Genomic DNA, 15,389 nt, shown 5'->3' with positions numbered 1-15,389 from the left:
GAACAGTGGGCCCAGGCGATCGGCCCTCAGCATATGGAAGACCCACACCACCACTGGTCTCTGAGTTCCCTCAGTGTTTATTGATCACTATCTTTACCATCTTGGAGAGGGGGATGTGGCAGGGGACTATAGGGTAATGGTGGGAAGAGGGTTAGCAGGAAAACATGTGAGCAAAGGTCTCTGTGTCATAAATAAGTTTAAGGAAAGGTGCTGTGCCCCAGTGTGCACGTAGGCCAGATTTATGTTTGACTTTACACAAACATCTCAGTGTAGTCAAGAGCAGTACTGCCGCCAGCATGTCACCTCCAGCCATAAGGCAATTTTCTCCTATCTTAGTAAATAGAATATGATCAGGTTTTACACTGAGACTTTCCATTCCCAGGGATGAGCAGGAGACAGATGCCTTCCTCTTATCTCAACTGCAAAGAGGCCTTCCTCTTTCACTAATCCTCCTCAGCGCAGACCCTTTATGGGTGTCAGACTGGGGGACGGTCAGGTCTTTCCCTTCCCGTGAGGCCATATCTTAGGCTGTCTCAGTGGGGAGAAACCTTGGACGATACCCAGGCTTTCTTGGGCAGAGGTCCCTGCGACCTTCCACGGTGCATTGTGTCCCTGGGTGCTTGAGATCAGAGAATGGCGATGACTTCTACCAAGCATACTGCCTTCAAACACATTTTTCACAAAGCACATCCTGCACAGCCCTAAATCCATTAAATGTTGAGTCAACACAGCAGAAGTCTCTGCGGGCACACGGTTGGAGCTAGGGTTACAGATTAACAACATCTCAAGGCAGAAGAATTTTTCTTAGTACGGAACAAAATAGAGTTTCTTATGTCTACTTCTTTCCAGAGAGAGACAGTAACAGTCTGATGTCTCTTTCTTTCCCCCACACTCTCCTCCCAAGGTCTCAAGACAGGAATTTGCAGTAAATACGTTCTTCTACCACTGAGTCCTCTTGACTCTTCAGCTGAAGCGCCACATGGGCACATGTTGCTATTGGCTGATCTGCGGATGATAGCTTGTCCCATTTCTTCTTGCTGATTTAATCTCAAATAAAACCCCAAGGAGAGGTTGTGGTATGATCTAGAGAAATTCACACCAAGTAGTTTCATGTGTTACTTCATGCAGTGTCTGTCTTCAGACTCTTCAAAACATGTAACAAGAGTGAAAAATGAAGATGTACTATTTTTGTACCTTTCAGATTCTTTCTCCCCAGGCAGCCATGTCTGTGTTCTTGTCCCACAGAATTAGAGCCCATTGGTTGGGAACAATGCCACCACCATCAGACATTGTCAAAGGGGCCATTGAATGTCCAGATGCTAATGCCCAGCTCCTTGAAATTGACCAGATACGCTCCTGAACTGAGGAAACGCACCTGGGGAGTACATGGCAGAGGATATCTTGAGGGATGGGGACCACTGGCATCAAGATTAAGAAACAGCAACAGGAAGACTAAGCTTTGGGCCTGGCCCACACTAGGGAAGGTGGGTCACCATGGCTTGGGAGAGTCTTCCTCTTTAACAAAAGCTGTTAGGAAAGAGGTACATTCCTATGCTTAGGAAACAAAAGCTGTTAGGAAAGAAGTACATTCTTGACCCTGCTTGGCAGCCCCTCTTGTCAGAACCTTGGCATGAGTAGGATGTTGCTGCTAGTGAAGGCTCTCTCTCTCTCTTTCAGAAACGGCCCCTGGCATCCATTATCAAGGAAGTTTGTGACGGGTAGGTTGAAATGGACCTCGTTTTTGACAGTGGCAGCTCTGACTGAAGGAGCACGGCCACACCGTGAGGGGAGTTCTGGGAAGGATCTCCAGTTAGGCAGGTTCCCAGCATGGGGGTCTTGGGAATCACTGTCTTGGGAAGGAAAGACAGCTGGCAACAATACCCCTAAGATGTTTATACTTCCTATTTTTTCCCTTTAAGTCTAGCATTGCCCTGCTTGAGGTCCTGGTAGGATCTGAGACCTCTCCTCAGTTCCGCACACCTCCTTTTGTGGTGCTCATCTTTACAAAAGGCTCAGGCTGTGATTTTTTCAACATGACAACCTAAAGCTTTGTTTTTTTTTCCACTGTATTCTAAATAGGCCACCCAATCCCTTGAGCAACTCTATTGAAAATTATGAGCAGCTTCTGGACAAGAGAGTGACCAAGTGGGATATACTGGTTTTCTCTTGCATAGGTGGTCATTGCCAAACCCAGAGTATTACACCCTCCATTACACGGATGGTCCTCAGCTGTACAACACTGAACAGGTTAGTACAGGGAGAGGCAGAATCAATATCGGCCTTGCTTGGAAGTAAACGACCCAAGGAGACAGCACTATTTATCTTCACTTAGCATCCAGGTAGCTTCCATGTGTTGGGTAAATAGTTGCTCCCTGGGCAGACTGGGAAGCACCAGCCCTTCTTCCTCCCTAGTGGCTGGAAAAAGGTGGCTTTTACTTCCTGAGGGCCCAGGGTGCTAGAAGAGGATCTTAGAAGCTCTTCGCCAAGGAGTAAGCAGGAGAAGAGGGCCCAACTGAAGAGCCTCAGTTACATCTACTGTAAAAAAGACAAAACGTTGTTGATTCAGCTTGCTTGTACCACTTTAACATTTTATCATAGTTACTTTTTTTGTTTGTTTGCTTTTCACTACCCAGACTCGCAGTGATGTTAAGAATGGGACAGTCTTACAACTGGCTATCTCCCCGCTAGGTATTCTTTCCTTCGGAGCTTATTCATGTCACAAACAAATATGAACACCTACCATGGCCCAGGCTCTGTTCTAGAAACAAGGACTCTGGAGATTAAAAAGTCAGTCTTTTTGTATCAGGAAATAATACAGGAAGATGAGAGTGTCTTGGTTCTTACCACCTAGTGGGGAGTAAACAAATGTAATTGAAGGCCTGTCTCAAGGGTCTTGAGAAGAAGTTGCTTAGAGAGCTGTGGGAACTCACAAAGGGGACCACCTAACTCAGCCTGGAGATTCCCAGAAATCCTTGCCAGAGAAGGGGTCACTTAGCTCAGATGTTAAAGTATGAGCAAGAATTAGCTAGAGAAATAAGAAAAGGAAAAGTATTCCAGTCAGAAATCAGCAGATGCCAAGGCACAGAAGTTTGCTGTGTTTGGGAAAAGCACAAGTGCTTGGCAGTTGGAGGCTTGTAGCAATCATTGAGAAGCCAGATATTCAAGGTTCCTTGATGGCCTGCTCATAGATTTGAACTCTGTCCAGAAGGAAACTAGGGACATTGAAGGATTTTAAGCAGGAAGATACGTTGTGTTTAGATTTTTAAGTTTTAGAAAGATCACTTTAGTGACTGTGCGGAAGATGGGCCCTAAGAAGAAGGTTGGTGGTAGTAGGAACCTTTGAAGAGGCTAAGGAGGAATGTTACGAGCCCAGTGAAGGCGAATGTAATGGACATGAAAGGATATGAAGAGTATCTAGGAGGTAAGCTTTATGAGTATGGTGACATGCTGGATGTGGAAGGAAAGGGGAGAATGGAGGATGACCCTGGTTTTTGCAAGAGCCGCCCTTAAAGGTCACAAAGGAAGCAACCAGAAGGGCAGAAAGAACACCGAGAATGTGAAGTGACTGAGGAGCTTTGGGCAGGGAGAGTGTCAGGATTGAGGACAGTATGATCTGCAATTTTTAATGAGCAGAGAAATTTAGTAAACTGAGAACAAAAGCTGTCTGATGACTTGGGAGGTGAAGAGGACACTAGTGATCTTCACAGAAAAATTACGGTGGGGAGGCCAGGTGGTCAGACTGAACTGGGTCAAGTAAAAGAAAGGTAAAAAAGGACTTTGAGTCTCCTGCTGTATCAAGAAGCTTGGTTTTAAAATAAAACACAGAAGGTGATAACTTGAAGAGGATGTGGAGTCAAAAAGATGTGCTTTTTAAAAGCCCGTAAAGCATTCATGTGTTTCACAAATCAAAAATTTTCACAGAGATGTAGCAAAAGGTCTCCCCCCAACTCCTGTCCCCATCTGCCGAATTCCTCACCTTTCTGACCCTTCATGGTTGTTGCTGTTGCAATTTTGCATGTGCCCTTAAGAATGTGTTAAGATGGAAGACAGGAAGGTTGAAGGTGCAGGAAAGCAGGTAATCAATAGAACAGGATCTTAGTGGACCAGGAGAGGAAGTACTCAAAGCCCAGGTAGAGGGAATCACCTTGACTGCTAGGCCCATGAGGAAGACAGCCAATATGGTTGCACCTTTGGTTACATTTGTAGAAGCGCAGCCAGAATATTAAGGACATGATGGCACCTCTTTTCCTGGTGCAGAGAGAGACTGGTTCATCTGAGAGGAGGGGAGGTATGAAGTGGTATTTACTGAATGCTTGTATTTTGCTAAATACTTTGTGTAATTAAATAATCTAATCTTTATAAACATCCCATGAGATAGGTACTCTTGATAGCCACATTCTGTAGACAAGGAAACCAAAGCTTAGAGAGGTTAAATTACTTGCTACTTGTCACACAGCTAATAAAAGTAGCCAAGCCTGCTCTCAGACCCAGGTCTGTCTCACTAGGCCTATATTCCTCCCATCATGTTCTTCTGCCTCCCCTTCTTCTCCTGAACTCTTCTCATCTTAAGGACTTCATTCTTCCCTCCTTAGCTCTGGTAATTTAATACGACAGCCTGGGAGTTACTCACTTTTATGGAAGTGCCGACACATTTCACAGACCTCTTGCACAGTGCAGTTGCCTTTCCCAGAAGCACATCTCTATGGCACGGGAGGCAGCAGCCCAGAAATGCTGTCTCAGGAGGAAAATTGGCAGAGTTGGAAGTTTCTAAGTGGGATGCAGACCAGTGCTCTTCAGATTGCTCTATGCTGTGACCTTTTCCTGTGGCGCACATTTTGTCCACTGTAGAGATAGTGAGGGCTTCTGTATCATAAAGAGCATTGTGCTGTGAAGGGCCAGCTTTATAATAGTGAAAGAGGAGAGGCAAAGGGGAGAGGGCCAGCAGTTCTGACTCCTTCGTGGCAGCAGGAATTGGGCTTCAGTCACTTGCTTAACACTGATAAAAAGAAGACAGGAGTGTTTTTGCTCTTAAGGCTCTTCCTTTCTAGTGGAGAACATTAAATTAGCATCCAAAAAACAGAGTATGATGAAGCAACAAATTGGGAGGCACGATGTAGTAACAAGCTCAGCAGAAGGAAAGTCCAGTAAATGCTAGAGGAGGGATTTTAGCCGCAGCTTGCTGAAAAGGAGGCAGGCATCCTGCTAGGAAAAGTTCATGTGCTAGGAGGAGGTTTTGTCTTCACCAGCCTGCATTTTCAGAAAACGATTGGGTAATTGTTTCTAGCTCCTTGATATTCTTAAAGTTTCCCCAGAACTATCACTCTGAGGAACAATCATAGGGATTTTGAGAGAAAGTTTTTAAAAAATTGTCAAGCTTTTCACATTTTAGGATTAAAAGGGACCTTAGAGGACATCAGATTAAATTCTTCACCCAATGCAAGAATCCTTTCTACAGCGTCTTTGACAGATGGTTGTCCACATTCTCCTTGATTGCTTCTGGTGACAGGGAGCTTAATACCTCAAGAGAAACCTCTTCTGCTAACAGTTTTGTATATTTTATTTTATTTTATTTATTTATTTTTTGGGATGGAGTTTCGCTCTTTCACCCAGGCTGGATTGCAGTGGCATGATCGCGGCTCACTGCAACCTCCACCTCCTGGGTTCAAGCGATTCTCCTGCCTCAGCCTCCTGAGTAGCTGGGAATACAGGCGCCTGCCACTACGCCCAGCTAATTTTTGTGGTTTTAGTAGAGATGGGGTTTCACCATGTTGGTCAGGTTGCTCTCGAACTCCTGACCTTGTGATCTGCCCTCCTCCGCCTCCTAAAGTTCTGGGATTACAGGCGTGAACCACTGCGCTGGCCAGTTTTATTTTATTTTTCATTTTTGAGAGAGAGTCTTGCTCTATGACCCAGGCTGCGAGAGTCTTGCTCTATGACCCAGGTTGCAGTGCATTGATGCAGTCCTAGCTCACTGCAACCTTGAACTGCTGGGCTCAAGCAATCTTCCCACCTCAGCCTCTTGAGTAGCTAGGACTACAGGTGTGCACCACCACACCTGGCTCATTAAAAACTTTTTTTTGTGGAGACAGGGTGTCACTCTGTTGCCCAGGCTGATGTCTAACTACTGGCCTCAAGCAATCCTCCTGCCTTGGCCTTTCAAAGCCTTTGGATTACAGGCATGAACCACTGCACTCAGCCAGACAGCTTTAATTAATAGAAAACCTTCCTCTGTTAAACTGATATCTGTTTCTCTGTGACTTGCCATTGTTAGTGGGCCTCCCAGATGTCTCCAGTATTCCCTTGGTAGGGATTTTTTTTCCTTTTGTAGACAGAGTCTCGCTCTGTCGCCCAGGCTGGAGTGCAGTGCTGTGATCTCAGCTCACTGCAAGCTCCGCCTCCTGGGTTCACACCATTCTCCCACCTCAGCCTCCCGACTAGCTGGGACTATAGGCTCCCACCACCATACCCGGCTAATTTTTTGTATTTTTAGTAAAGATGGGGTTTCACCGTGTTAGGCAGGATGGTCTCGATCTCCTGACCTCATGATCTGCCAACCTCAGCCTCCCAAAGTGCTGGGATTACAGGCATGAGCCACCACGCCTGGCCTTTTTTTTTTTTTTTAAGATGGAGTTTTGCTCTTGTTGCCCAGGCTGGAGTGCAATGGTGCAATCTTGGCTCACTGCAACCTCCGCCTCCCGGGTTCAAGTGATTCTTCTGCCTCAGCCTCCCTAGTAGCTGGGATTACAGGCATGTGCCACCACGGCCAGCTAATTTTGTATTTTTAGACAGGTTTCGCCATATCGGTCAGGCTGGTCTCGAACTCCCGACCTCAGGTGATCCGCCTGCCTCAGACTCCCAAATTGCTGGGATTACAGGCATGAGCCACTGCGCCCAGCTGCTGGTAGGGATTTTTTTTTCTGAGACAGAGTCTTGCTCTGTCGCCCAGGCTGGAGTGCAGTGGCCCGATCTCGGCTCACTGCAATCTCTGCCTCCTGGGTTTATGCCATTCTCCTGCCTCAGCCTCCCGAGTAGCTGGGACTACAGGCGCCCGCCACCTCGCCCGGCTAGTTTTTCGTATTTTTTTTAGTAGAGACGGGGTTTCACCATGTTAGCCAGAATAGTCTCGATTTCCTGATCTCGTGATGGTACAGAAAAGACACAGATAATTACAGATTGGTTTTGGCTTACTAATAACTCCTTGATTGATCCCACAAACATTTATTTAGCAATTCCTAGGCAGTGTTAAAAAACTAGTTCTGCCTCAGGTTTGGATGTCCACAGAAGAACCTCTATGAGCTATCCACAGAGTAGTAACCTGCTCCAAGGAGCAGATGGCACGTATCTGTCCCTGGTCTCCTAGTCCCGAGCTGCATGTCAGCTGATGGAGAGGACCCAGTCATCCAACATGGAGACCTGGCTGGATGTCATGAAGGATATGGCCAAGCTCTCTGCCGACGTGACTTTCATTACTGAGTTCATCAACATGAATGTCATCGTGCTGATGAGGCTCGTGTGGAAAGTAGAACCAAGCTCTTGTCCCAGTGAGTATGACTAAGGCCTCATTCCAAGGACTTCAGTGATTTACTACATCCCGCAGGGCATTGTAGTCTCATTTCCATCAAGTCAAATAAGGAGTGTATTGAATACCACCTATGTACATACAGACTAGTGTGCCAAGCACAGAGTAGTGTGCCAAAGACTAGAGTCTTTTTTGTGGCTGCCCTCACACCTGTGTTTCCTGATCTGAATCTTTGTCTATTTTGTGTGTGTCTCAGCTACAGTGAGATGCTGGCATTCACCCTGACCGCCTTCCTAGAGCTCATGGACCATGACATTGTCTCCTGGGACATGGTTTCAATCACCCTTATTAAGCAGGTGAGGCCTCTGGAAGCAGGTGTATCTCTGGAATTACAGAGAGATATAATTCCATGTTGTTCTTCTAAATCTTGTAGTCTAGTTGGGCTCTCACAAATTAAATAATAGTACAAAACACTACTATGCCAAGTGAGCAGTAAAAATAGAGGCTAGAGAAGTCAGGAGGAAAGCGGTCAGGTCGCAACAGACCTGTTAATTGCTGGAAATGCTTGGTCTAATGAGGGTTACTGAGCAGATGGTCCAGTATCTCCCAGGTGTCTGTCTGTTTGCTCCCTCCCTCTCCAGTCACCTCCCACCCCATACACATACACATACACACACACACACACACACACACCTTTGTGTTTACCACAGGTTACAACCTACCCATTCGCCATCTCCCTGCCACACTTTTGCACAGGAAGAAGGAGACCAGAACTGTATGATACCCGCAAGCATTTTCATCATACCCCAGAGTTGACATGCATGTGGCAGGCAGCTGTGCCTTGTGAGCAGTAGTCAGTAAACAGGTGCTTGGAGCCTAAGCTGCCAAAGAGGGAATCAGAAATCTTCTCAGCCCAAAGATGAACTATTGAAATTTTCAGCCAAATCAAGTAACTAATCATAGACACTTATTTTACATCTTGGATCTTCCAGCTATCCTGAAGTCCTGAAGCCTTCAGCTGCCATCAGCACTGACATAGTTCTGCAGTCTCCCGAGAGTGCAGGGTTAGACTGGCCTTGGTTTCCCTCTCTTTTCTTTTCTTTTCTTTTTTTTTTTTTTTTTTTGAGACAAAGTCTCGCTCTGTTGCCCAGGCTGGAATGCAGTGGCACAATCTCCGCTCACTGCAAGCTCCGCCTCCTGGGTTCACGCCATTCTCCTGCCTCAGCCTCCTGAGTAGCTGGGACTACAGGTGCCTGCCCCCACACCTGGCTAATTTTTTGTATTTTAGTAGAGATGGGGTTTCACCATGTTAGCCAGGATGGTCTTGATCTCCTGACCTCGTGATCCACCCGCCTTGGCCTCCAAAGTGCTGGGATTACAGGCGTGAGCCACTGCGCCTGACCTGTACCTTGATTTTTTTTTTAACAATAATATATCTTGAACATTTCTCCATGTCAAATATTTTTCTAAAAGGGTAGTTCTAAGTCTTTTTTGCAACCTAGACACCTTTGAAAATCTGGTAACAAGTATGTACTCTTACTAGTTTGGAGAAAATACCACTTCGTCAGCAAACTATATGGAATAATTTCTGTATCATTCCTAGGGTTCACAGATACTCTAAGCCCATCCCTGAATCCCAGGTTAAGAATCTCTACCCTAAAACATGACTTTTAATAACTACTTAAGATTCTGATATGTATAAACAGTTGACTAATGCGATCATTTGGATTCCTTTCCATTCCTTTTTAAGTAGTACTTTAGTGAAATGCCTTGTCAGTGAATCTTGCATAGCTCTCTGATTACTGTCTTAGGATAAATTCCTATTAGTGAAATTGCTGGGTCAAGAGCATGTCCACTTTGAATGCTTTTGAGACTTAGCTCTACATCATTATTTGCTTATAATCTGTAAGTGATTGTTTTAAACCATCTCTAAGCATCATCTTGCTGTTCAGTCTTCTAATCTCCCTCTGCCTTCTTTCTCCACTGACACAGTTCCAGCCAGGAGATTCAGATCTATGCCATTGCACTGATTAATGCACTTTTTCTGAAGGCTCCTGAGGACAAGAGACAGGAATGTGGCTGCCTTTTCACATTTTTCATCTGGGCTCTTCTGAGAGAAGAATTCTCACCCCACACACTCTTTGCGTTCAGAAAGCACAAATCCAGCCATTTTCCCAAGAGTCCTTCCTCCTAGCCCTCTGGTCTGGAGCCATCCTGCTGGGAAGAACTATGAGGGGAAACCAGCTGGGTCTTAGATGAGAGCAGAGCCCTTCAAGCCTTTTCCTCTAAAGGGCCAGAGAATAAATATGTTTGACTTTATGGGCCATGTGGTCTATGTGATAGCTACTCAACCTTGCCATTGTAGCCAAAAGCAGCCTCAGATAGTAGGTAAATGAATGGGTATGGCTGTCTTCCAATAAAATCTTATTTACAAAAACAGGCAACAAGCCTAGTATGGCCACAGTTTGCCAGCTCCTGGGTTAGAGGACCAAGAATAAGGAAGAGGAGACCCTGTGGGTACCCTGAGTCCTAGGGCTCTAATATAAATGGGACTTCGCACTAAGTCTTATGTTTAAAGGTTCTCTGATGCAGATTCTAAACATCTTGCTTCCCCTGTTCATTGACTGTGACATTATGCAAATAGCTCTGCCTCTGTGAACCTTAGTTTCCTCACCTGTCATGTGGGAGCAACAACATCTGCCTTGCTTAGCTCACAAGGATGTCTGAGGAAAAACAAGATCCCTGTTTCACAGATGAGGAAAGTAAGAATCAGCTGGGTGATGGAACAGGCCCTGACCTAAGAGCCAAGGGGCCTGGACTAAGTACTCTCCCTGCTGCTGGCTGGGCACGTGCTTGTAACCTCTTTGGGTCTCAGTTTCTCTTTCTGTAAAATGAAAGGGCCAGTTTAAATAATCTCTGACAGCCCTTCCAACAGTAACATTCTAGATTTCTCTGACAAATCCCAAGTAATGTTAAAAGTAAGACATTTTAGTTCTCTGACAATCTCATGGGCTCAGTAAGATGAAATCCAAGTGGGATCATGTATGTACCCAGCTCTTGGTAGATTCTAGAGGGAAGACCAGAAGCATCTGTGGTTCTGTCTGTCCCTGTCTTTGGTGGATGGCTTGGCTCTGTTAATCTTCCTTCCTGGTCCTTGTTTGAATGTAAGCTGAAAGCTCATTCCATCTGCTTCCCTCTGTGCTTTTGCTTTCTGCCGGCAGGACAAGCACCTTAATCCTCTAGACCTGCCTGTCACTGTAAGTACCGCTGCCATGTGGAAAGGGCCCCGGCTCTTCCAGGTGGGGAAGTCAAAAGCTGGGCAAGAATCTCATGGTCTGATCTAGATGTTCAGGGCATGCCAAGACCCTGGGAAAGGTTGTGTGCTGTGAATCTCCTTTGTCAGGACACTTAGGGAAGTACTGCAGATTAGAGTCACAGAAAGGATTAAGGGGGTACCTGCCCCAGGGAGTGTGGCCCCAGCCTTCCTTTGTAACTTGCCTTTGCATGGGTCTGTGGTTCAACTAGGGAAGACCCGACTCAGAAACCAGGGCTTGTAGAGTTTCTGCTAAGAGATCTGCTGTTAGTCTGATGGGCTTCCCTTTGTGGGTAACCCAACCTTTCTCTCTGGCTGCCCTTAACATTTTTTCCTTTGTTTAAACTTCGGTGACTCTGACAATTATGTGTCTTGGAGTTGCTCTTCTTGAGGAGTATCTTTGTGGCATTCTCTCTATTTCCTGAATTTGAGTGTTGGCCTGCCTTGCTAGGTTGGGGAAGTTCTCCTGGATAATATCCTGCAGAGCAGCTTGGTTCCATTCTCCCCGTCACTTTCAGGCACACCAATCCAGAATGGGTAGATTTGGTCTTATTCCACATAATCCCCATATTTCTTGGAGGCTTTGTTTCATTTCTTTTTACTCTTTTTCTCTAAACTATCTCTTCTCGCTTCATTTCATGTCATTTGATCTTAAATCACGTGATGCTCTTTTCCAATTGATCGAGTTCGTTACGAAGATGTGCATTTTCCACGTAGTTCTCGGTCAATGGTTTTTATCTCTGTCAGTTCCGTTTATGGACTTCTCTGCCATTGATTATTCTAGTTATCCATTCTTCCATTCTTTTTTCGAGATTTTAGTTTCTTTGCGCTGGGTACGTAGTTCCTCCTAGCTCTGAAAGTTTGATCTACGGAAGCCTTCTTCCTCTAGCTCATCCAAGTCATTCTCCTGTCCAGCTTTGTTCTGTTGCTGGCCAATGAACTGCATTCCTTTGGAAGGGGAGATGTGCCTGATTTTGAGTTCCAGCTTTTCTGCACTGCTTTTTTCCCCATCTTGGGTTTTATCTGCCTTGGGTCTTTGATGATGGGTGACGTATTGATGGGGTTTTGGTGTGGGTGTCCTTTTCTGTTTGTTAGTTTTCCTCTAAAGGCAAGGACCACTCAGCTGCAGGTCTGTTGGTTGCTTGAGGTCACTCCAGACCACTGTTTTGCCTGGGTATATCAGCAGCAGAGGCCTGTAGAAGATAAGAATATTGCTGAATAGCAAGTGTTGCTGTCTGATTCTTGTTTCTGGAAGCTTCGATCAGACGTGTACCCCAGCAGTGTGAGGTGTGAGGTGTCGTCTGCACCTACCTGGGGGATGTCTCCCAGTACGCTACTGAGGGGTCCCAGGGACCCACTTGAGCAGCAGTCTGGTCCCATTCTCTAGATCTTTCAATCTCCTCTGGCTGGGAGAACCCTGCTTTGCTCTTCTTTTTCAAGGTCTGTCAGACAGGGACAGTTTATCACTCTGCAGGTTTCTGTCTTTTGTTTAGCTCTATGCCTGTCCCCAGAGGTGGAGTCCTACAGAGGCAGACCAGGCCTCCTTGAACTGCGGTGGGCTCCACCCAGTTTGAGTTTCCTGGTGGCTTTGTTTACCTAGTTAAGCCTCAGCAATGGCGGGCGCCCCTCCCCCAGCCTCGCTGCCGCCTTGCAGTTAGATCTCAGACTGTTGTGCTAGCAGTGAGGGAGGCTCCGTGGGCGTGGGACCCTCTGGGCCAGGCGTGGGATATAATCTCCTGGTGTGCCGTTTGCTAAGACCCTTGGTAAAGCACAGTATTAGGGTGTGAGTTACCCAATTTTCCAGGTGTTGTGTGTCTCAGTTTCCCTTGCCTAGTAAAAGGAATTCCCTTCCCCCTTGCATTTCCCAGGTGAGGTGATGCCTCGCCCTGCTTCAGCTCTCACTGGTTGGGCTGCACCCACTGACCAGCACTGACTGTCCTACACACCCCAGTGAGATGAACCCAGTACCTCAGTTGAAAATGCAGAAATCACCCGTCTTCTGTGTTGCTCACGCTGGGAGCTGGAGCCTGGAGCTGTTCCTATTCAGCCATCTTGGGCGCCCCCTTCTTTTTTTGTTTTCCATTTGCTTGGTAGATCTTCCTCCATCCCTTTATTTTGAGCCTATGTGTGTCTCTGCATTTGAGATGGGTCTCCTGAATACAGCACAGTGATGGGTCTTGACTCTTTATCCAATTTGCCAAGGACTGGGTTATATTTCTAAGGCTAATATTGTCGGTACAATAAAAAAACCCTCAAACATTTCTTGATCCTTATGAAGGTGCTATAGAGAATATTGGTGCATTGTTGCTCATTTTTCCCCGTGTATTGGAATAAAACCCTGCTTGTTTGATGGAGAGGTAGGTGATCTACTTTTCTTGCAGCTAGGGTTCATTTTGTGTGAAATATACACATCTTAAAATATTGAAATCATATTTAATATGTAAGAGATGGTCACATAATGAAAGGAATTACGAACTGAGGCTCATTGAAGAAACAACAGATTTATGGTTTTTAGAAATAAATTTAAATAAATAAGTATAAAAGCTCTTTAAAAATAAAGATTATTGAATTCCACAAAACGTATCCTAAATTAAAAGGAAGATGGTATTTTCATCCAAAGGAAGACTCACTAATTTTAAAGAGATCACTGTTCAAGTTCCAAAAGCATTGGCAGAAATTAACAAATTGGTTATAAAAGTTATGTGAAAGTATAAGTGTCCAAAATACCCCATAAAGGAGGGAGAAATTGATTTCTAGATATCAGCTCTTTTTCTAAAACTAGATAATTAAACTTGTGCTATATTAAAACAGAAAAAATGACAGATGATATAGAATTCAGAAACATATCCATGTATGTGATAAAATCATGGAATATGGGTAGACATTACAAAGAATGATTTTTGACAGTTATTTTCCTTCAGTAGTTGATAAACATGTGCTGCATTCTTCTGGCCTCTATGGTTTCAGAGGAAAAATCTGTTGTCATCCGAATTGTCAGTCCTTTGTAGGTAACGCATAGATTTTTTTTGTTTTTTGTATATCAACTATTTATTAACAGATAAGGCCTACAGATTTATTTCTTCTTGGACACACCCATGGTGCGGCCACGGCGGCCAGTGGTCTTGGTGTGCTGGCCTGGGACATGAAGGCCCCAGAAGTGGTGCAGCCCTCTGTGGGCCCGAATCTTCTTCAGTCGCTCCAGGTCTTCACGGAGCTTGTTGTCCAGACCATTGACTAGGACCTGGCTATATTTTTCATCCTTTACATCCTTCTGTCTGTTCAAGAACCAGTCTGGGATCTTGTACTGACATGGATTCTGCATAATGGTGATCACATGTTCCACCTCATCCTCAGTGAGTTCTCCCGCCCTCTTGGTGAGGTCAGTGTCTGCTTTCCTCAACACCACATGAGCATATCTTCGGCCCACACCCTTAATGGCAGTGATGGCAAAGGCTGTTTTCCATTGCCCATCGATGTTGGTGTTAAGTACTTGCAAAATATGCTGGAACTTTTCAGGGATCACTAGAGACACGGCAGCAGCACAAGCAGTGGTGTGTAGGCCTCCTGTGGAAGATGCATAGATTTTTTAAAAGAAACAACATTATAGCAATTTAAATGAATGAGATATATATCAGTTTGAATAGTTCTCAAGAACACACTGTTGACATGAAAAAAAATTCAACAGTGAAAAACTATATATGTTCTAATAGACTTTACATACACGTAATGCTTTTGAAATGAACTACATTGAGTGTGTGTATGCATAATGTCTACATTTATTAACGTGACTCGGAAGTTTCCATACAGATTTTTTTTTTATTGCAGAAGCCCATCTGGGTAGAAGAGAAACAATGGGATAGACAAAGGGAGAAAAAGGTTGACTTTATTTGTAATGTTTGATTTCTTCTCTAAATCAGATCTGAGGAAAGTCTTATGATTCTTTTATTCTGAGCAGGGCACACAGGTATATATATATAATTTTTTAGGTTTCTGGCTTTTTTCCTGTAAATACCTAAAAAATAGAAGCTTCTAGTTGTGCACATTCTCATTTCAAACTGCCCTAATGGTAATTGTGATACATAATTAAAATATTAAACTTTGTTCCACCTATAAAGTATGCTCTAGAGAACCTCATGCAGTTCAATGGACATATTTGGGAAAAATGTTGTGCCAAAGACGTAGGAGCTGGGCTTTGGGATATGTTACAGGTTATTCTGTTGGTCCAGTGGGTTCTGGAATATGTTACAGGTTATTCTGTTGGTCCAAATCTGGACGTTCTGGCTGAGAGCAAAGAGGTGTCATTAACCATGGCTCTGTGCAAACTATAATTCTGTCCCCAGGTGTCTAGAAAAAGTATGCTTAGAATTAAAAGGAGAAATCTTACGATAATAAGTAATTTACTCTCTTACTATACATTACCGAATTGACCTCCAAATCTGTTTTTTTTCTCCACATAAACTATAGTAGGTAGTATTCTTTAAAAGTTATATTCTATGAAGCAGTAAATTATAGAGTTTCTAAAACTACTAGCTATCATAATTTTAAAACATACAACTC

The 15,389-nt window shown here is 44.6% G+C and overlaps 1 protein-coding gene and 1 pseudogene across 1 annotated transcript in view; one reads left to right on the top strand and one right to left on the bottom strand.

Annotated features, from left to right (window-relative positions):
• Positions 1 to 1,214: 1,214 nt before the first annotated feature.
• Positions 1,215 to 15,389, top strand: part of LOC108519622 (engulfment and cell motility protein 2-like) — an 18,728-nt gene continuing 4,553 nt past the window's right edge. Inside the window, exons 1-4 of the mRNA XM_017858760.1 lie at positions 1,215 to 1,484; positions 1,678 to 1,718; positions 2,080 to 2,247; positions 7,776 to 7,875. Coding sequence (XP_017714249.1) covers positions 1,317 to 1,484; positions 1,678 to 1,718; positions 2,080 to 2,247; positions 7,776 to 7,875 — 477 coding nt within the window. The 5' untranslated portion in view covers positions 1,215 to 1,316. The remainder of the gene's footprint in view (positions 1,485 to 1,677; positions 1,719 to 2,079; positions 2,248 to 7,775; positions 7,876 to 15,389) is intronic.
• Positions 13,899 to 15,248, bottom strand: LOC108519620 (40S ribosomal protein S18 pseudogene; annotated as a pseudogene).

This window comes from Rhinopithecus bieti, unplaced genomic scaffold (assembly GCF_001698545.2).
Source record: "Rhinopithecus bieti isolate Rb0 unplaced genomic scaffold, ASM169854v2 scaffold_49159, whole genome shotgun sequence".
NCBI classification, from domain to species: domain Eukaryota; kingdom Metazoa; phylum Chordata; class Mammalia; order Primates; family Cercopithecidae; genus Rhinopithecus; species Rhinopithecus bieti.
The sequence above is the reverse complement of the archived record's forward strand: the minus strand, read 5'-3'. Positions and strand labels throughout refer to the sequence as shown.